We start from the raw sequence: 23020 nt of genomic DNA on the forward strand, positions 1-23020 counted from the left end.
CCATCATTAAGTTTGCAGACGACACAACAGTGGTAGGTCTGATCACCGACAACGACGAGACAGCCTATAGGGAGGAGGTCAGAGATCTGGCCGGGTGGTGCCAGAATAACAACTGCTCTCTCAATGTAACCAAGACTAAGGAGATTATTGTGGACTACAGGACAAGGAGGACCGAGCATGCCCCCATTCTCATCGACAGGGCTGTAGTGGAGCAGGTTGAGAGCTTCAAGTTCCTTGGTGTCTACATCACCAAAAAACTAGAATGGTCCAAACACACCAAGACAGTCGTGAAGAGGGCACGACAAAACCTATTCCCCCTTAGGAGACTGAAAAGGTTCTACAGCTGCAACATCGAGAGCATGGTTGCATCACTGCCTGGTATGGTAATTGCTCGGCCTCCGACCTCAAGGCGCTACAGAGGGTAGTGCAGTCGGCCCAGTACATCACTAGGGTTAAGCTGCCTGCCATCCAGGACCTCTACACCAGGCGGTGTCAGAGGAAGGCCCTAAAAATTGTCAAAGACCCCAGCCACCCCAGTCATAAACTGTTCTCTCTACTACCGCATGGCAAGCGGTACCGGAGTGCCAAGTCTAGGACAAAAAGGCTTCTCAACAGTTTTTACCCCCAAGCCATAAGACTCCTGAACAGGTAATCAAATGGCTACCTGGACTATTTGCATTGTGTACCCCCCCCAAACCCCCTTTTATGCTGCTGCTACTCTCTGTTTATCATATATGCATATATGATAAACAATTGGCCCGACCAACCAGTGCTCCCGCACATTGGCTAACCGGGCCATCTGCATTGTGTCCCGCCACCCGCCATCCCCTCTTTACGCTACTGCTACTCTCTGTTCGTCATATATGCATAGTCCCTTCAACCATATCTACATGCACATACTACCTCAATCAGCCTGACTAACCGGTGTCTGTATGTAGCCTCGCTACTGTTTTTCACTGTCTTTTTACTGTTGTTTTATTTCTATACTTACCAATTGTTCACCTAATACCTTTTTTGCACTATTGGTTAGAGCCTGTAAGTAAGCATTTCACTCTAACAGCATTTCACCTGTTGTATTCGGCGCACGTGACAAATAAACTTTGATTTGGGGTTCACTTATATTGGGAGTAGTGACTTTCCTCAGCCACAGTGTGTTGTATGTGCAAATGTACTATCTCACAACTCAATGAAACCTTCATTCTTGCACAGACATTTCAAAACAAAACATGCCCATTTTAATAATAATCCACTGGAGTTTTTTGTGCGAGAATTAAGATGATTTTCAAGTAGTAAGTCATGTGTAAATGCAACAGATATCATTAATAAGAATGGGCTAGAAGCGTCTTATATGGTGAGCTACCGAGTGGCTAGGACAGGCAAGCCCCATGCTATTGTGAAGATCTTAATTCTTTCTGCTGATGCGGATATGGCTGGGACAATGCTGGGGGTAAAGGCCAAATAAACTATACAGACAATGACTTCATCAAACAACACTGTTGTGTTGAGATGTTTTGAAACAATTACTGCTTTGCATACAAGCCAGTGAATTCTATGTGTTACAGCTGGATGAGTCAACAGACGTGGTGGGCTTGGCACAGCTCCTGGTATATGTCCATTACGTTTATGTGGGGTCAATTAAGTAAGACATCCTCTTCTGCAAACCACTGGAAACCAGGACAACAGGAGAGGATGTTTTTAAAGTACTGGACAGCTTTGTGACATTAAATGGACTTTGGTGGTCAAGATGTGTTGGTATCTGTACCGATGGCGCAAAAGCTATGACAGGGAGACATAGTGGAGTGGTAACGTGCGTGCAAGCATTTTCTCCCGATGCCACTTGGGTACACTGCAGCATCCACGAAGAGGCTGTTGCTGCCAAGGGAATGCCTGACAGCTTGAAAGACGTTTTGGACACTACAGCGAAAATGATTAACTTTGTTAAAGTAAGGCCCCTGAACTCTTGTGTATTTTCTGCACTATGCAATGATATGGGCAGCGACCATGTAGTGCTTTTACAACATACAGAAGTGCAATGGTTAACAAGGGGCAAAGTATTGACACATTTTTTTTAATTGAGAGAAGAGCTTAATGTTTTCTTTACTGACCATAATTTTCACTTGTCTGACCGCTTGAATGATGACGAGTTTCTCACACGACTGGCCTATCTTGTCTGACCCTGGTGCTAGAGGGGGTACGCAGCTGGCGGTTGAATCTTTGAAGGGGTACAATACTATAAAAAGTTTGAGAACCACTGGTGTAGAGGATCATTGTACCATCTAAACCGCTGTAAAATACATTTTCCATAACCAAAAATATTGTATTTTCAGCTGCCGAAGTAAAAAGACACAAAACTAAACTTAAGAACGGGAAGCATAGAAATTGCGCACATAGAACATATCTACTGTCGCTTAGACTTGCTTTCAATCAGAATGACAGTAAAGATGAGGTGAAGCGTATTCCCTGTCTTGTGAGTTGGAGGGGATTTGGAAAGGGTGAGGTCAAATGAGGCAAGGAGGGGAAGAGAGAGTTGGAAAGAAATTAATTGAAGGCAGACGTTACAAAGTTGAAGTCGCCAAGTACGAAGAGCGGTGTCCCATCGTCAGAAAATTTGCTTATCAAGGTGTGAAGCTCATTGAGGAACTTTCCAAAGGCACCTGGTGAGCGATTGATGACAATGTTAATCTTGAATGGACAACTGACAGCGACAGAATGGAATTCAAATGAGGAGATTGAAAGGTGAGAGAGGGAGAAAAGAGTATCTTCAGTTAGGAGAAATTAGTAGCCCTGTGCTACCACTGTGACGACCGGATGCTCTTGGACTATGAGAGAAAACATAGTCAGATGAAGAAAGAGCAGCTGGAGTAGCAGTGTTCTCTGGGGTGATTCATGTCTCCGTCAGGGCCAAAAGTCAAGGGACTGAAAGGGAGCATAGGCTAAGATGAACCCTGCGTTCTTGTCTGCAGACCGGGACTTCCAAACGCTGCCAGAGACCCAGAATTGCACATGGGTTGTTTGCGCAGGGTGCACTAAATTAGAAGGGTTGCAACCAAGGGGTGGGGAGTGTCTGTAAAGAGTACAGGGAGAGGAGCGAACAGGTATAGAAAACATACACATAGTTGCCAAAACAGAGCAAAATGAGCAAATAACTAGGTAAGATACTCAAGTTAGAGAGTGGTGCGGTGCCTTCCTCGAAGAACTCCGCAGAACAACTCATCAGAACTGTCTTTGGTTTGGTGACGGTCTTAGTTTTGTTGTCGAGACCAACACTGCCACGACTGCCACTGAGAAACCAGGGGAGGCTGAATTCCTAACACTAATTTCCTAGGAGATGAGAAACCACTCCCCCTCCAATGCAGCTAATGATTACCTTAACAAGTCCCTAATTGCCCTGCCCCTTGATCCTGGTTGATGTGTCAACAATAATCTGCAAGTTATGAGCAGTCAGCAGTTCACACACCAAGTAGGCTACTGGGAAGACATTCAGCACTTAAAGAAGATGGCCTTATCTAGCAAAAAGACTACTAGACAACAGATAAAGACAATTCTACTTCTAATTCTATTCTATCAGGAATCATCTAGCTATAGAACGAAGCACATTCTGTGGTTAATTTCATGGCTGAAAGTCAAGGATAAATCAAATCAAATGTATTTATATAGCCCTTTGTACATCAGCTGATATCTCAAAGTGCTGTACAGAAACCCAGCTTAAAACCCCAAACAGCAAGCAATGCAGGTGTAGAAGCACGGTGGCTAGGAAAAACTCCCTAGAAAGGCCAAAACCTAGGAAGAAACCTAGAGAGGAACCAGGCTATGTGGGGTGGCCAGTCCTCTTCTGGCTGTGCCGGGTGGAGATTATAACAGAACATGGCCAAGATGTTCAAATGTTCATAAATGACCAGCATGGTCCAATAATAATAAGGCAGAACAGTTGAAACTGGAGCAGCAGCACGGCCAGGTGGACTGGGGACAGCAAGGAGTCATCATGTCAGGTAGTCCTGAGGCATGGTCCTAGGGCTCAGGTCCTCCGAGAGAGAGAAAGAAAGAGAGAATTAGAGAGAGCACACTTAAATTCACACAGGACACCGAATAGGACAGGAGAAGTACTCCAGATATAACAAACTGACCCTAGCCCCCCGACACATAAACTACTGCAGCATAAATACTGGAGGCTGAGACAGGAGGGGCAAGGAGATTTTTCCGACTACTGTAGGTTATCTGACCACGAAAAACTCTGGGCCCTAGAAGTTTCAGGCAGGTGATGAATATAGCTGGACGTTTAAAAAAAAATCAAGAACAAGATCATATCAGTGATGTAGCTTAGCATACAGCCTGCTTTGAAAGTGTCTTAGCTGGAGAACAGAATGTTCCAATGCTATTGTTAGAGCCCATACACACACACACACAACATCTTATTACAACGTCTGCCCACCTATAGTGCTTCTACTTCTTCCACTCATTATGGTAAAAGTCACATCCCCACTACCTGGGCCCCCTGGTCCGTTGTCAGCTATTTGGTGCTGCCTGCACTGTAGTTGCAGTGTTGTCCCACTGCGAGGTGAGCAGGAGGCCTCAGTCTCCATAAGGGATTCCTGAGAGGAAGAGGTGAGCCTATTGCTTTTACCACAGCTGGTAACCTACAATTACCCTGCCTGTCAGGAGAAAGCTGGCTATACTAGCCGACCAGACTGTAGCTCATACTTATGTACTTCAGAGAAAGAGAGGGAGTACATAGTAAATTTTATTATTTACTAGATAGATTACAGTACAGTTGTATGTATTTAAAACATTTATTTAATTAGGCAAGTCAGTTACAGCCTACCAAAAGGCCTCCTGCGGGGCCGGGTGATACATTTTTTTTTTTTTAAATATATAGGACAAAACACATACAAGAGACAACACTACATAAAGAGAGACCTAAAGACAACAACATAGCAAGGCAGCAACACATTTAACAACACAGCATAGTAGCAGCACAAAACATGGTACAAACATTTTTGGGCACAGACAACAGCACAAAGGACAAGAAGGGAGAGACAACAATACATCACGCAAAGCAGCCACAACTGAGTGTCTGTGATTGAGTCTTTGAATGAAGAGATGGAGATAAAACTGTCCAGTTTGAGTGTGTTGCAGCACACAGTCGCTAGCTGCAGCACACTTAAAAGAGGAGCGACCCAGGGATGTGTGTGTTTTGGGGATCTTTAACAGAATGTGACTGGCAGAACAGTTGTTATATGTGGAGGATGAGGGCTGCAGTAGGTATCTCAGATAGGGGGGAGTGAGGCCTAAGAGGGTTTTATAAATAAGCATCAACCAGTGGGTCTTGCGACGGGTATACAGAGATGACCAGTTTACAGAGTATAGAGTGCAGTGATGTGTCCTATAAGGAGTATTAGTTGCAAATCTGATGGCCGAATGGTAAAGAACATGTAGCCGTTCGAGAGCACCCTTACCTGACGATCTACAATGAAGAAAGCCAGAGCCTCAAAGTAATAGCATTCCATATTTAAATACAATAATGGGTGTGCTTCTAGCACTGTGCCTGATTGAAGTATAAAATGCTGAGTTAGGGCTGCACAATTCATCTAAATCACACTGAAATTGCAATATTGACATGTGCAATATCCATATCGCAAGAGATCCATATTGCATGCAATATTTTGAAATGTCAGCCACATGTCACGTCCGTTTTTACAGTTTAGTCCGTCGTCTCTACCTAGCTCATCTGGTGGCTGCTTCCCACACACACCAAGCCCCGCCCCCTGACAGTCAATCAGCACAGTTCCTCCTCCTCGTTGTTATATTCACTTAAGTTAGCATACTCTTCTGTTAGGTCTTTTGCAGTCAACAGATTGTTCCAAACAGGAATGACGCTGCTTTCCACTTTAATATACAGTACCAGTCAAAAGTTTGGACACACCTACTCATTCAAGGGTTTTTCTTTATTTGTACTATTTTCTACATTGTTCAATAATAGTGAAGACATCAAAACTATGAAATAACACATATGGAATCATGTAGTAACCAAAAAAGTGTTAAACAAATCAAAATTAATTTGATATTCTTTAAAGTAGCCACCATTTGCCTTGATGACAACTTTGCACACTCTTCGCATTCTCTCAACTAGCTTCATGAGGTAGTCACATCACCTCAATTAACTGTTAGTCAAATTGCTATATTTATTTTTTGACCATATCGTGCTGCCCTACCCTGAGTCATGCTGTGGCTCAGCCCTACCTTGAGTCATGCTGTGGCTCAGCCCTACCCTGAGTCATGCTGTGGCGACGGCCAACCCTGATTCATGCTGTGGCTCAGCCCTACCCTGAGTCATGCTGTGGCTCAGCCCTACCCTGAGTCATGCTGTGGCTCAGCCCTACCCCGAGTCATGCTGTGGCGCAGGTCTACCCTGAGTCATGCTGTGGCGCAGGCCTACCCTGAGTCATGCTGTGGCGCAGGTCTACCCTGAGTCATGCTGTGGCGCAGGCCTACCCTGAGTCATGCTGTGGCGCAGGTCTACCCTGAGTCATACTGTGGCGCAGGCCTACCCTGAGTCATTCTGTGGCGTCGGCCTACCCTGAGTCATGCTGTGGCGACGGCCTACCCTGAGTCATACTGTGGTGCAGGCCTACCCTGAGTCATTCTGTGGCGTCGGCTTACCCTGAGTCATGTTGTGGCGTCGGCCTACCCTGAGTCATGCTGTGGCTCAGCCCTACCCTGAGTCATGCTGTGGCTCAGCCCTACCCTGAGTCATGCTGTGGCGCAGGCCTACCCTGAGTCATGCTGTGGCGCAGGTCTACCCTGAGTCATGCTGTGGCGCAGGCCTACCCTGAGTCATGCTGTGGCGCAGGTCTACCCTGAGTTATACTGTGGCGCAGGCCTACCCTGAGTCATTCTGTGGCGTCGGCCTACCCTGAGTCATGCTGTGGCGTTGGCCTACCCTGAGTCATGCTGTGGCGACGGCCTACCCTGAGTCATACTGTGGTGCAGGCCTAACCTGAGTCATTCTGTGGCGTCGGCTTACCCTGAGTCATGTTGTGGCGTCGGCCTACCCTGAGTCATGCTGTGACGCAGGCCTACCCTGAGTCATGCTGTGGCGTCGGCCTACCCTGAGTTATACTGTGCTGTAGCTTTCCTCTGATCAAAATCCACATATTGTTCTGAGATGTATTTTGGGTATGTCTCTCAATTCTTTGCAAATCATTTGCACCATTGTAGGAAAGGTGCTAACTTTCAGATTACCCAGAATCATCTCAGCATGGGTGTCTGCTTAAGTGAGCTAAACATCTCAGTTCCCCTCTCTAAAACATTCCTCTGTCTGTCTCTGTCTCTTTCCCCTCCTCCTTCCTTTAAATGAACTGGTCAGTCTCTGTAAGGCAGTACAGTAATGAGCAGTTGTAATGCCACTGGTGTTGTAAATGATAGAATTTCCTCTCCCAGTCTATCTGGCTGTTGATGAATCACTCGCTGCTCCTTCTATCTGACATTAAGACTATTGATGAGTCACTCTCTGCTCCTTTCAATAGCCTTGTTAGTCTACAATAACACATTAACCGCCTGTTCAGGCTGAATTGAAAGAGGTGGTGAAAACACATAACAAGTAAAACAGGGCCAACTTGCAGTTAAATATCTTGTTTGTGTTAAAGGGTAAAACTTTGAATTTGACCCCTAGATTTATGTTGTTTTAATGATAATCATTATATTCTCTATACCAGGGGCAATGTACTCAGGGCTGCCTCCCTTGAAGACAATCTGAGAGCTGAGAGAATTGATTTATTTTGACTAACTGAAAGATCAGTCAACAATATTCTATAAAGTTGTGCCGGCCCTTGAAATAGAGTTTGAGAAACACTGTTCAAATATATTTTTACTCTCCATATACAACAAAAATATGTCACTATAATTTGTGCACCATTTTATAATAGTTGCAATTTGAAATTCATTCAGGATACAGTAATATGGTTTTTGAATAGTAAGCTTGCTACTTGTTTTCGATGTACGAAAACAGTGACTAGTTGAAATACAATGTAATCAGAATAGTTTGGATCGGACCCAGGCCATGGCTGTCAAATTTGAGGATCGAGCTGTTTTTTCTAATGCAGAGTGTTGGATTTAACCAAATATTTTGTGAAAGATAATGAAATAATTAATTGCCAATTACTGAGGAGAATGCAATAGCTGCTCTGTGGATCATGTGTTGCCATAAATCCGTATGATAATGAGCAAGCCTAAAGTGGATTAAGTTTGCTCTAGTACACTGTGAGCCTGGTGTTTAATGTCTAAGAGGAGACTGGCAGTGGGACTACAACCTTAATCATAGTGTGTGTTGCAACATTTTACCTTGTGTCTGTGTGTACAGTGAGTTTGAATGCAGTGTGTGTGTGTGTGTGTGTGTGTGTGTGTGTGTGTGTGTATATACATTGTTCCTGTGCATGTATGAATGCATTATATCTTTGTATGTGTGCGACTACAGTACAGTGCCTTGCAAAAGTATTCATCCCCCTTGGCATTTTTCCTATCTTGTTGCATTACAACCTGTAATTTAAATGGATTTTTATTTGAATTTAATTTAATGGACATACACAAAATAGTCCAAATTGGTGAAGTGAAATGAACAAAATAACTTGTTTAGAAAAAAAGAAAAAACGGAAAAGTGGTGTGTGCGTATGCATTTGCTATGAAGCTCCTAAATAAGATCTGGTGTAACCAATTACCTTCAGAAGTCACATAATTCGTTTTTTAAAAAGTCCACCTGTGTGCAATCACATGATCTCAGTATATATACACCTGTTCTGAAAGGCCCCAGAGTCTGCAACATCACAAAGCAGGGGACACCACCAAGCAAGCGGCACCATGAAGACCAAGGAGCTCTCCAAACAGGTCAGGAACTAAGTTGTGGAGAAGTACAGATCAGGGTTGGGTTATAAAAAAAATATCAAACTTTGAACATCCCACGGAGCACCATTAAATCTATTATTAAAAAAATGGAAAGAATATGGCACCACAGCAAACCTGCCAGGAGAGGGCCGCCCACCAAAACTCACAGACCAGGCAAGGAGGACATTATCAGAGAGGCAACAAAGATAATCCTGAAGGAGCTGTACACTCTACAGAGCTGGGCTTTACAGAAGAGTGGCCAGAAAAAAGCCATTGCTTAAAGTGTTCGCCAAAAGGCATGTGGGAGACTCCACAAACATATGGAAGAAGGTGCTCTGGTCAGATGAGACTAAAATTGAGCTTTTTGGCCATCAAGGAAAACGCTATGTCTGGTGCAAACCCAACACCTCTCATCACCCCATCACATCATCCCCACAGTGAAGCATGGTGGTGGCAGCATCATGCAGTGGGGATGTTTCATTGGCAGGGACTGAGAAACTGGTCAGAATTGAAGGAATGATGGATGGCGCTAAATACAGGGAAATTCTTGAGGGAAACCTGTTTCAGTCTTCCAGAGATTTGAGACTGGGACGGAGGTTCACTTTCCAGCAGGACAGTGACTGCTAAAGCAACCCTCGAGTGGTTTAATGGGAAACATTTACAGTGCCTTGCGAAAGTATTCGGCCCCCTTGAACTTTGCGACCTTTTGCCACATTTCAGGCTTCAAACATAAAGATATAAAACTGTATTTTTTTGTGAAGAATCAACAACAAGTGGGACACAATCATGAAGTGGAACGACATTTATTGGATATTTCAAACTTTTTCAACAAATCAAAAACTGAAAAATTGGGCGTGCAAAATTATTCAGCCCCCTTAAGTTAATACTTTGTAGCGCCACCTTTTGCTGCGATTACAGCTGTAAGTCGCTTGGGGTATGTCTCTATCAGTTTTGCACATCGAGAGACTGACATTTTTTCCCATTCCTCCTTGCAAAACAGCTCGAGCTCAGTGAGGTTGGATGGAGAGCATTTGTGAACAGCAGTTTTCAGTTCTTTCCACAGATTCTCGATTGGATTCAGGTCTGGACTTTGACTTGGCCATTCTAACACCTGGATATGTTTATTTTTGAACCATTCCATTGTAGATTTTGCTTTATGTTTTGGATCATTGTCTTGTTGGAAGACAAATCTCCGTCCCAGTCTCAGGTCTTTTGCAGACTCCATCAGGTTTTCTTCCAGAATGGTCCTGTATTTGGCTCCATCCATCTTCCCATCAATTTTAACCATCTTCCCTGTCCCTGCTGAAGAAAAGCAGGCCCATTTGTGCAATATACGACTGATTGTTGTCCTATGGACAGAGTCTCCCACCTCAGCTGTAGATCTCTGCAGTTCATCCAGAGTGATCATGGGCCTCTTGGCTGCATCTCTGATCAGTCTTCTCCTTGTATGAGCTGAAAGTTTAGAGGGACGGCCATGTCTTGGTAGATTTGCAGTGGTCTGATACTCCTTCCATTTCAATAGTATCGCTTGCACAGTGCTCCTTGGGATGTTTAAAGCTTGGGAAATATTTTTGTATCCAAATCCGGCTTTAAACTTCTTCACAACAGTATCTCGGACCTGCCTGGTGTGTTCCTTGTTCTTCATGATGCTCTCTGCGCTTTTAACGGACCTCTGAGACTATCACAGTGCAGGTGCATTTATACGTAGACTTAATTACACACAGGTGGATTGTATTTATCATCATTAGTCATTTAGGTCAACATTGGATCATTCAGAGATCCTCACTGAACTTCTGGAGAGAGTTTGCTGCACTGAAAGTAAAGGGGCTGAATCATTTTGCACGCCCAATTTTTCAGTTTTTGATTTGTTAAAAAAGTTTGAAATATCCAATAAATGTCGTTCCACTTCATGATTGTGTCCCACTTGTTGTTGATTCTTCACAAAAAAATACAGTTTTATATCTTTATGTTTGAAGCCTGAAATGTGGCAAAAGGTCGCAAAGTTCAAGGGGGCCGAATACTTTCGCAAGGCACTGTAAATGTCTTGTAATGGCCTGTTCAAAGCCCCGACCTCAATCCAATTGAGAATCTGTGGTATGACTTAAAGATTGCTGTACACCAGCGGAACACATCCAACTTGAAGGAGCTGGAGCAGTTTTTCCTTGAAGAATGGGCAAAAATCCCAGTGGCTAGAAGTGCCAAACCCAAAAGACTTGTGCTGTAATTGCTGCAAAAGGTGTCTCTACAAAGTATTGCCTTTGGGGGGTGAATAGTTATGCACGCTCAAGTCTTTTCTGTTTTATTTGTTCCACAATAAAAAATATTTTGCATCTTCAAAGTGCATGTTGTACAAATCAAATGTTACAACCCCCCCCAAAAAATACATTTTAATTCCAGGTTGTAAGGCAACAAAATAGGAAAAATGCCAAAGGGGGTGAATACTTTCGCAAGTGTGTGTGTGTGTGTGTGTGTGACTACTCTGTGTGTGTGTGTGTGTGTGTGTGTGTGTGTGTGTCTACTCTGTGTGTGTGTGTGACTACTCTGTGTGTGTGTGACTACTCTGTGTGTGTGTGTGACTACTCTGTGTGAGTGTGTGTGTGTGTGTGTGTGTGTGTGTGACTACTCTGTGTGAGTGTGTCAGGGAGCAGTTTTCTAAGAGTGCTGGTCTTGTTATGAGGTGTGAGGTCTTTAATGTTGGTCCAGGTTGGCCAGCCGGCCCCAGTGGCCACCCTCTTGCCCTGTTTCACCCGAACACTTTGATCGTACACACATAACATGCACACACATTCCCCCTTGAAAACTACAGTAATTAACAAACAACAGGTTAATCTTCAGACAGTTTAAAATGCTGCCCATGTTGTTTTCTCTTTACTCTACAGCATGTCCCTCACGTCCTCTGTAATTGCACACTTGCCAGATAATACATTTTAAACAACTGGAAAGTTGAAAAGTGTCCCCTGAGAAAGAGGTGTCCTAGGCCAAAGCTTCCGTGTTTCCTGTGCTGTGTGTTGCTGGGGTCTACAATTCAGCAAGTACTGTACTGTATTAGGAAGTAGAGAGGTGATAAAGTAGAAGGAAATACTGTATTAGGAAGTAGAGAGGTGATAAAGTATTATGAAGTACTGTATTAGGAAGTATATAGTTGATATAGTATTAGGAAGTACTGTATTAGTAAGTAGAGATGATAAAGTAGCAGGAAGCACTGTCCTGTATTAGGAAGTAGAGAGATGATAAAGTAGGAGGATGTACTGTATTAGGAAGTAGAGAGATGATAAAGTAGGAGGATGTACTGTATTAGGAAGTAGAGAGATTATAAAGTAGGAGGATATACTGTATTAGGAAGTAGAGAGATGATAAAGTAGCAGGAAGTACTGTCCTGTATTAGGAAGTAGAGAGATGATAAAGTAGGAGGATGTACTGTATTAGGAAGTAGAGAGATAATAAAGTAGGAGGATGTACTGTATTAGGAAGTAGAGAGGTGATAAATTAGCAGTATTCCATTAGTGGAAACCAAGACTGTTCTCAGGGCAGGTCTGCTGGTTTTGACTAGCAGAAGTGACTTTTCGTAGCATGTTAGGAGAACTTACGCAGCAGGTTAGGAGAATTGGGTTAAGGTTAGGAAACGGGTTAGGGTTAGCTAAAATGCTCAAATTGTCCCCGACGCGACTCAAACATATCTAGCTACAGCCATGTCTTTCTCTCGTGCTCCCTCTCTCTTCCTCCTCCAGTTGTAATTGCCTCTCTTATCCTCCCCGTCACAATCCCCAGTGTCTGCCTTCCGCAGACCATCAGCAGCTGAACAAAGGAATCCAATGTGCTACTTTAATAATGCATGAAAATAGCAACAAGTCACAGGCAGAGTTGAAGAGTATGTTTTACTGTCATACTGTATATTACAATATTATTGAGAATACAGAAGAACCTTGAGACGTTATGGTTGGCTAATTTCCTCCTTTATGTAGACTGCGTGGTTTTGCAGGAATTTTGTAAGAGTAGGATTTGTACCCCAGGTAATGGCATTTTCTGATTGTGTTTTTCTTGGTGTTGTTGTTGGTGTCATACCTGTTGCTTAGGTGTACATCCGTATCCTGGACAACGAGTGGAATGTCTACAGACGCTACACAGAATTCCGGGCGCTCCACAACCACTTACGCTCACAATTCCCACAGGTCGACAACTTCAGCTTCCCACCCAAGAAAGCCATAGGGAACAAGGTATGCACGGTCAGGAAAATCACATGGTCACCCTCTGTCAATGTTGTTTTGAATGACCTGTAGTCAAATGTGTTGAATGTGAATGTATTTTTAAGTCATATTGTGGTCACTTGTCCATCACTTGGATCGACAGGCTTAGATGTTAGCTACAGTAGCCCCTAGCCAACATTACCTCTCTTTATCTCCTGGCTTCATCTCTCTAGCTCTCTTTATCTCCTGTCTTCATCTCTCTAGCTCTCTTTATCTCCTGTCTTCATCTCTCTAGCTCTCTTTATCTCCTGTCTTCATCTCTCTAGCTCTCTTTATCTCCTGTCTTCATCTCTCTAGCTCTCTTTATCGCCTGTCTTCATCTCTCTAGCTCTCTTTATCTCCTGTCTTCATCTCTCTAGCTCTCTTTATCTCCTGTCTTCATCTCTCTAGCTCTCTTTATCTCCTGTCTTCATCTCTCTAGCTCTCTTTATCTCCTGCCTTCATCTCTCTAGCTTTCTTTATCTCCTGTCTTCATCTCTCTAGCTCTCTGTATCTCCTGTCTTCATCTCTCTAGCTCTCTTTATCTCCTGCCTTCATCTCTCTAGCTCTCTTTATTTCCTGTCTTCATCTCTCTAGCTCTCTTTATCTCCTGCCTTCATCTCTCTAGCTCTCTTTATCTCCTGCCTTCATCTCTCTAGCTCTCTTTATCTCCTGCCTTCATCTCTCTAGCTCTCTTTATCTCCTGCCTTCATCTCTCTAGCTCTCTTTATCTCCTGTCTTCATCTCTCTAGCTCTCTTTATCTCCTGCCTTCATCTCTCTAGCTCTCTTTATCTCCTGCCTTTCTCTCTCTATCTGCTGCTTTCATCTCTCTAGCTCTCTCTCCTTCCTCTCTTGCTCCTTTTCTCCCTCCCTCTCACTCTCAGTTCCAGAGGGAGGGAGTATGTTTAAGTCTCTCAGTAGAGTAGAGGGGGCTGTGGGTGCTTCTGTTACAGAAGTTGTAGAGTAACTTTGACATGGAAACACAAAGTAGTGTGCTAGGCCTGGGGGCAGCGTTTAAAACTAGAGAGGGTAAGAGGGTGTTTGGGAGCTTACAGTAAAGATGCAGAGGGGCTATAGAGACAGGATAGTGTTGGTAATTGAGTGTGTGTTTGGGTAGGTGAATGTGTGTATGCATTTGAGAGGGGTGTGTGTGTGTGTGTGTGTGTGTGTGTGTGTGTGTGTGTGTGTGTGTGTGTGTGTGTGTGTGTGTGTGTGTGTGTGTGTGTGTGTGTGTGTGTGTGTGTGTGTGTGTGTGTGTGTGTGTGTGTGTGTGTGTAATCATTATGTCTGCTGAGCTGAAGTATCTGTCATGTATTTTTAACCTCCTCATTGTTTCTTCTGATTCCCTCCCTTTATCCTCTCAGAGGGAACACTTTGTAGAGAGACAAGGCTTAGTTCTTGTCCCAACAGGTGTAGTGGGGTGCACTGGCATAAATCCCCCCCCATCTGATCTCCTCTGATGGAGAGAGTTATGCTGTTACTTGTCCTGCACTGTAGTCAAACAGATCAACTGTTCCCTTTATATCACTGACAGGGGATGTACGTTCAGTTCTCTCTTTTCACAGAACACAGCATCCTTGCAGCTAGGGAAAGTTCTATTCTAAAGTAGTCTGAGCGATGCTGGGGCTTACGTGTTGAATATGTTAGTTAATGATGGAGGAATGGTAATGCTACTGGGAACAGTGATCATGAGCCTCTCCAAACCCTTTTTAGTGTAGCATACACGTCTGCTACGGCATGGATGACAGGGGAGAGATTTCACAGGTGATGGGGAAACAGGAAGGAACATAGACACACACGTAGATACGCAAACACACACACACACACTGTGCCTCAGATCCATCATGGTTATCCTCATTGGCAAGCCAGAGCTAACAACCTTACACACAGAGGACCCTGGCTCATCATGCCTGCTAAACACACACACACACACGCAGAGCACCTTGTCCAGAGAGAGAGAGAGAGAGACGCTGAGCTAATCTTGTCAGTTGGCTAAAGCTACTGTATGGGACTGTATAGAAAGCTAATCGTAGTACCACAGTACCTACAGGATGTACAGTGGGGAGAACAAGTATTTGATACACTACCGATTTTGCAGGTTTTCCTACTTACAAAGCATGTAGAGGTCTGTAATTGTTATCATAGGTACACTTCAACTGTGAGAGACGGAATCTAAAACAAAATCCAGAAAATCACATTGTATGATTTTTAAGTAATTAATTTGCATTTTATTGCATGACATAAGTATTGATACATCAGAAAAGCAGAACTTAATATTTGGTACAGAAACCTTTGTTTGCAATTACAGAGATCATACGTTTCCTGTAGTTCTTGACCAGGTTTGCACACACTGCAGCAGGGATTTTGGCCCGCTCCTCCATAAAGACCTTCTCCAGATCCTTCAGGTTTCGGGGCTGTCGCTGGGCAATATGGACTTTCAGCTCCCTCCAAAGATTTTCTATTGGGTTCAGGTCTGGAGACTGGCTAGGCCACTCCAGGATCTTGAGATGCTTCTTACGGAGCTACTCCTTAGTTTCCTTGGCTGTGTGTTTCGGGTCGTTGTCATGCTGGAAGACGCAGGCACGACCCATCTTCAATGCTCTTACTGAGGGAAGGAGGTTGTTGGCCAAGATCTCGCGATACATGGCCCCATCCATCCTCCCCTCAATACGGTGCAGTCGTCCTGTCCCCTTTGCAGAAAAGCATCCCCAAAGAATGATGTTTCCACCTCCATGCTTCACGGTTGGGATGGTGTTCTTGGGGTTGTACTTATCCTTCTTCTTCCCCCAAACACGGTGAGTGGAGTTTAGACGAAAAAGCTCTATTTTTGTCTCATCAGACCACATGACCTTCTCCCATTCCTCCTCTGGATCATCCAGATGGTCATTAGAAAACTTCAGACGGGCCTGGACATGCGCTGGCTTGAGCAGGGGGACCTTGCGTGCGCTGCAGGATTTTAATCCATGACGGTGTAGTGTGTTACTAATGGTTTTCTTTGAGACTGTGGTCCCAGCTCTCTTCAGGTCATTGACCAGGTCCTGCCGTGTAGTTCTGGCCTGATCCCTCACCTTCCTCATGATCATTGATGCCCCACGAGGTGAGGTCTTGCATGGAGCCCCAGACCGAGGGTGATTGACCGTCATCTTGAACTTCTTCCATTTTCTAATAATTGCGCCAACAGTTGTTGCCTTCTCACCAAGCTGCTTGCCTATTGTCCTGTAGCCCATCCCAGCCTTGTGCAGGTCTACAATTTGATCCCTGATGTCCTTACACAGCTCTCTGGTCTTGGCCATTGTGGAGAGGTTGGAGTCTGTTTGATTGAGTGTGTGGACAGGAGTATTTTATACAGGTAATGTGTTCAAACAGGTGCAGTTAATACAGGTAATGAGTGGAGAACAGGAGGGCTTCTTAAAGAAAAACTAACAGGACTGTGAGAGCCGGAATTCTTACTGGTTGGTAGGTGATCAAATACTCATGTCATGCAATAAAATGCTAATTAATTACTTAAAAATCATACAATGTGATTTTCTGGATTTTTGTTTAAGATTCCGTCTCTCACAGTTGAAGTGTACCTATGATAAAAATTACAGACCTCTACATGCTTGGTAAGTAGGAAGACCTGCAAAATAGGCAGTGTATCAAATACTTGTTCTCCCCACTGTATCTGCGTTAGCTTGCAGGATCAGGTGTATGACTCATGGAATGGAATACAAGTAGTGTTGTGTGATGAAACTGTAATAAATCTCAGTTTTGTGATATGTCAAGCACCATAACTGCAAGTGTACGTAAGAATCCCAGCTCAATGTATTACCACGGCAACAGTATCTGAGCATCACTCGGCATCCTGCTGTATCTGAAAATCTCCTAACTGCATTGACATAGCAACACACACACACTCCCCCCTGCCACTGACAGCTCCTAAACAGCTGATTTGTCGAGGGCTCGGTGGGCAAACACGCTAAATGTTCCCGAGTGCGCCCGTCAAATCTGTCCTGATGGCCACGCCATCACCACAACTGCGGGAGGAAGAATGATGACATCAAAGGCTGGGACTGTCTGTCTGCTCTGCTCCCTCTGCCCAGAGATTAACTGTCAGGGTGTCTCTCCTCTGATTCACAGAGAATTGTTATTGCTTTGGATGTTTTCCCTCTCTATATTTCTATCCCTCGCTCTCTCTCTCTCCATCTTTCCCTCCTGTGTTTCTTTCATTTGAATCAAATCACTCCACTTTCCGATCGCTGCTATCTTCCTCCCCTGTTGGACTGCTTTGTAGAGGAAGTGTTAGGGGGTTCAACCAAATCAATGAACTGTTAGCTGTTTTTTGAACAAAATCTTTCTGATGATAACAATATATAAGATTGTTAATAATTAATGAATATTTTATGTTGTGTTCACATTTAATATGCATGTAACGCCTTTAATGATGACAAAGAGCAACATTGTGGAGGTCTTGAACATTCCTGAATGACTTGTGATCTTTTATGCTTTACTTGTGACATAGTTTGCCTTGTTTCGTAACCACATAGTTCACATTTCGTTGTTGATGTATCTTCCACGTTAAAAGCGGTGTGTTTGTCTCATGGCTTGATTGGGATTCCCTATGGCGGATACCTTTTTATTCGCTACACCCGTCACAAGTTTTGCATTTCAGTTCCATCGCAAACAACTCTTTTGAACCTCACAAATCTGTTCATGGTCATGATCCTTTGCTGGAGTTGTGTTGGCCTTCCTCTGTCAGGACGACTCACATCTGCATCAGCTCTCTGTGAAGTGGCATGGTTGTGCATACTGCTCTATGTACTGGGACTCACTAGGACTGTGGTCCTCTTGTGTCACCATGTCCTCATGTCTGTCTCACTAGGACTGTGGTCCTCTTGTGTCACCATGTCCTCATGTCTGTCTCACTAGGACTGTGGTCCTCTTGTGTCACCATGTCCTCATGTCTGCCTCACTAGGACTGTGGTCCTCTTGTGTCTGTACACACACGTGGATAAACATGCCTGTGTGCATCTGTCTTAGTTGCCTTCCACTCTTCTAGCAATATCTTCATGTATCTGTGTCTGTGCCTTCAGTGTTGATGTCCATGCTGCCTGAGTGTGTACATATAAACATGCATGTTCTCCATAGTCTCATCTCTGTGTTGATGTGTGGGGAGTGTAATGTGAGATCTACTATAGTAACATGAGACATCTGGAACAGACAGGTTAGGGACGGTGGCAGAACAATACGGAGTGAGAGAGTGAGACACTAACTGTAAATACTCTTCTACATGAAGGAAAAACACACTACAACAACATATTCAGTCCTTAGTTACACACGTACACCATGATTGTGTGTGGTAGTAGAGGAGACAGTCAATACATGTTACAATCACCTTTGGCAGTGATTACATCTGGATGGTACAATATTTGCCCATTAATATATTCAGAATTCTTCAAGCTCTGTCAAATTGGTTGTTGATCATTGCTAGACAACTACTTTCAGGACTTGCCATAGATTTTCAAGTAGATTTAAGTCAAAACTGTAACTTGGCCACTAAGGAACATTCAATGTTGTCTTGGTAAGCAACTCCAGTATAGATTTGGCCTTGGTGTTTTAGGTTACTGTCCTGCTGAAAGGTGAATTCATCTCCCAGTGTCTGTTGGAAAGCAGACTGAATCTCCCTGGTCTTTGTAGTTGAATCTGTGATTGAAGTTCACTGCTCAACTGAGGGACCTTATAGATAATTATATGTACAGAGATGAAGTAGTCATTCAAAAATCATGTTAAACACTATTATTGCACACAAAGTGAGTCCATGCAACTTATTGACTCAAGACATTTCAGCCTTTCATATATTTTTAATGAATTTGTAAAACATTCTAAACACATAATTGCACTTTTAAATTCTGGGGTATTGTGTGTAGGCCAGTGACAAAATCTCAACTTAAACCATTTTAAATTCAGGTTTTAACACAACAAAAATGTAACATTGATTTTAATTATAAAAAAGTATATTATAATGTATATTACGGTCTTAATTTTTGCTGGACCGCGGGAAGAGTAGCTGTTAACGGGAAACCATAATAAATAGAAATACTCTTCTCCAGAGTATGATTCATATGTCATGAGCCTTAAAACCAGGGTGGCATCTCAATGTAAATAAACCATTAAAGGAGACAGATGGGACCATATCTAATCTGACAGCCGGCATTCTTCTCCACCCTCCTACCCTACACACTTATCAGCTCTTCCCTTTCCTACTCTACACACATATCCACTTGTAGGATTCTTCATAGCCATGGCATCTCTCTCCTCATCAGAATGCTAGGTATATAGTGAGCAGTGAAATTATATTACAGATTAAACTACAAAGACCAGGGAGATTCAGTCTGCTTTCCAACAGACACTGGGAGATGAATTCACCTTTCAGCAGGACAGTAACCTAAAACACAAGGCCAAATCTACACTGGAGTTGCTTACCAAGACGACATTGACTATTCCTTAGTGGCCGAGTTACAGTTCTGACTTTCTGACTGAAATGGTTGTCTAGCAATGATCAACAACCAATTTACAAAATTCTCCCCCCTCCCTATGTACAGTATTAACGTCTACCTCTCCTCTGTCCTCTCCTGTCCTCAGGATGCCAGGTTTGTAGAGGAGCGTAGGAAACAGCTGCAGTCGTATCTGAGGATGGTGTTGAACAAGCTGATCCAGACCCTGCCAGAGTTCTCTGCTAAACCCACCAAGGAGACCCTGCTGCAGCTGCTGCCCTTCTGCCTGTGAGTGACCCCACTGTCTGTCTGTGTGTGTGCGTGCGTGCTTCAGAGTGTGCATCTGAGTTTGAATTGTCACATGGGGTAAACACACATTTTACAAAGTGCTTCTTAATAATATATTGCCTGACACATCTGAGTCCTCTAGATAATGCTAGTTGTTCAGTAAACACATTCAAGGTGGCTTGTTGAGCCAGCCCAGTTATAGCATCCAGTCATTTACTGCGTTGTTCACACCAATTCCCACACCAGTTGAGGCTGTGACCTCTCAGTGAGCGCGACCAATCACAGATCCCGACAAGAATATAGTTTCCTGTTCTGGCAGCTGATAGGTCATAACACCGAGGTTCTAAAACTGAGATCAAATAAAGAGCAGAGTTGATCTATCCTCTGATATCTACATTCACGATAGGCTGGATGACCCATCCAAAATGGTGGCTGCCATGTTGTTAACAGGCCCCTGGTTAGGAGGGGGCTGGGATGGAGATAGGAAGAAAGAGAGATGAAAACCTGATTTGTCAAAAGCTGTACTTCCTCACTCCTCTCTTGGGAATGGACTCAGTCTCACCTCACCCCAAAAGTGTTCCCTTAGTTTCAGCAGTCATCACATTCTGCCCAAAATGGCACACAGAAAACAGAGTTCTAGCCTCATTTATAAATATTGTGTAGAAACTATTCTAAAATACGACTTACGAACGGAATTTAGAATGTTGTATAAATAGTGTGATTTATCAAACAATCCTACGAGTGTCAAATGCACACCAGTAGGAGATAACCATTGACAAATACCAACTGTTCTCAGCCTCAGTACTTGTGCGTGACCATGGCTATTTGCATTTCAAAACACCCCTAATTAACCAAATGGTCAAAATCATCCCTTTAAAGCCTGTGGGTATATACACTGAGTGTACAAAACATTAGGAATACTTCCCTAATATTGAGGTGCTCACCCCCCTTTTTCCTCAGAACAGCCTCAATTCGTCAGGGCATGGACTCTACAAGGTGTCCAGTGTGTTCCACAGGAATGCTGGCCCATGTTGACTCCAATGCTTCCCATAGTTGTGTCAAGTTGGCTGGATGTCCTTTGGGTGGTGGATCATTCTTGATACACACAGGAAACTGTTAAATGTGAGAAACCCAGCAGCGTTGCAGTTCTTAACACAAACCAGTGAGCCTGGCTCCTACTACTATACCCTGTTCAAAGCCACTTCAATATTTTGTCATGCACATTCACCCTCAATGACACATATACACAATCCATGTCTCACTTGTCTCGAGGCTTAAAAATCCTTCTTTAACCTCACTCCTCCAAGTGACATCAATAAGGGATCATAGCTACGTTACTAACCTCTGGTTTCCTTTACTGATCTCTTGTCTCCCCCCAGGGACATTCCAGTGGCCAGCGAGGGGAGCAGTAAGACGTCCCGGTCCAAATCCTCGTCTAGCTTCCCCATACTTGGGCGCAGCCACAACCAGGAGGGCCGCAACCTAGAGCCCCAGAGCGGCGACCTCTAACCTTTAGCCTCTGACCTGTGACCTCTTCTTTGATTGGATTAAACAGAAGAGTTTGTTGGTGCTCCTCCCGGATGGATTATGAGCCATAGAGAGGGACAGAATGGCTAATGGCTATGCAGGCGAGAGGCATGACACTGCTCCTCCTTTAGGCTTTCTACAGGTTTCCAACAGCAGGACATTATATCCTCCCTCTCTGGGATCTACAGAGGCAGACTCTTCCTTCGCTCTGACCCTGCCTAAAGATTTACTCAAAGACCACACGTGGAATAGCTGGGTCAACAACACACATTGAACCAAGATGGGGGAGACTGTTTCCTAATTTTACTCAGTTTTGTAGTGAAACTGTATCATGGTCAGTGTTTTCTAGCTTCTTTGCAGTGAGGGGACATATAGAAATGTGTTCTTTATACAATGTTTTTTTCTTGGCGAATGTCAGCATTTTGGTGCCATTTTTGATTTTGACATCATCCCTTTACCTGACATTAGCCAAAGCATGGGCGTTCATCTTTTATATTTCTGTTACCAAACTGTTACCATATGATAATCTGTACAATGTCATATTCCATCACACAATTGAAGGATTTTATCAATGCAAATAAATCTGCTGGATTGACTATCCAGCCGTTCCAATGATTGTGAACTGAATGTAACTTAGCAGGAGACTTAACAGTGAATAGATCGTAGATTAATGCTTGAAGAGAAGCTTGATCAAGTGCATTAAACGTGTACACTGCTTTAACTTAAATACATACAGTACATATTACTCAAGAATAGAGATTACTGGACTTGGAATGAAAATAAGAGATTACTTGGCAAATATTTAATGGAAGTTGTCCTGTGACTGCCCCCAGGCAGCTGTCCAATCAGAACTGTTAAAATAAGACGTAAACAGGAAGTAGCAGATGATAACCTAGAATGTAAATCAGTTTGTACACATCAATAATATGAGCAAATTATAAAATTATTACCACTCTTCTTTTGAAGCACAATAATCAAGTATTAATGATAAACAATAAACATTTTTCATTAACTATGACAAACGGTGCTGGTGTTGCATATTGTATGTTAAACATTTAATGGAGAAACAGTTATCATAATGTCTGCAATCATGGACCCAAGTTATAGACACAACAAAACGCTCAATTGATCTATTCTTTCTACTCAGGCGTTAAGCCTGGCCACTCTTTTACAGTACCAGAGAGGAGGAGGTTGTCTTTGCCACTACTAAACCAAGGTTAATTACTGTTCCTGTCACATGGCTAGGACCAAGAGTTTTCCCCAGACCATGTGACCTGACCTGGAGAAACTCCGGACCCTAGTTGTAGGCTGTAACTAGAGCCCAGAATGTTTCCTGGTCATCTCATTTCTAAGACAGAGGGTTTCCCTGTCAGATCACATGATCAGGATAAGGAAAAACTCCTGGCCTTCCACAATACTCCCATCTTTAGAAGGCTTCTCTTGTACCTTCTTTCCTAGCTTTTAGCCCAACAGTCTGCCTTACATCACTGTCAGTGGCACAGAGAGACTAATGAATAAAGGGGTTCATACTGTACGTACATACCAACGGTGTTGTGGTATTGTGGTGTTCTACATAATTCTAAAGCAGTAACAGAATGGGACAATGTTTGTTCTTGATGATTAATTAAAGGGCA

The 23020-nt window shown here is 43.5% G+C and overlaps 1 protein-coding gene across 1 annotated transcript in view; it reads left to right on the forward strand.

The window, feature by feature from the left end:
- The window catches only part of LOC139381540 (sorting nexin-29-like), a 156394-nt gene extending 133986 nt beyond the window's left edge, over positions 1-22408 (forward strand). Inside the window, exons 19-21 of the mRNA XM_071125164.1 lie at positions 12948-13088; positions 19720-19859; positions 21239-22408. Of these exons, the coding sequence (XP_070981265.1) occupies positions 12948-13088; positions 19720-19859; positions 21239-21368 (411 nt within the window). The 3' untranslated portion in view covers positions 21369-22408. The remainder of the gene's footprint in view (positions 1-12947; positions 13089-19719; positions 19860-21238) is intronic.
- Positions 22409-23020: the final 612 nt, after the last annotated feature.

Source organism: Oncorhynchus clarkii, chromosome 23 (assembly GCF_045791955.1).
Source record: "Oncorhynchus clarkii lewisi isolate Uvic-CL-2024 chromosome 23, UVic_Ocla_1.0, whole genome shotgun sequence".
In the NCBI taxonomy this organism is placed as follows: domain Eukaryota; kingdom Metazoa; phylum Chordata; class Actinopteri; order Salmoniformes; family Salmonidae; genus Oncorhynchus; species Oncorhynchus clarkii.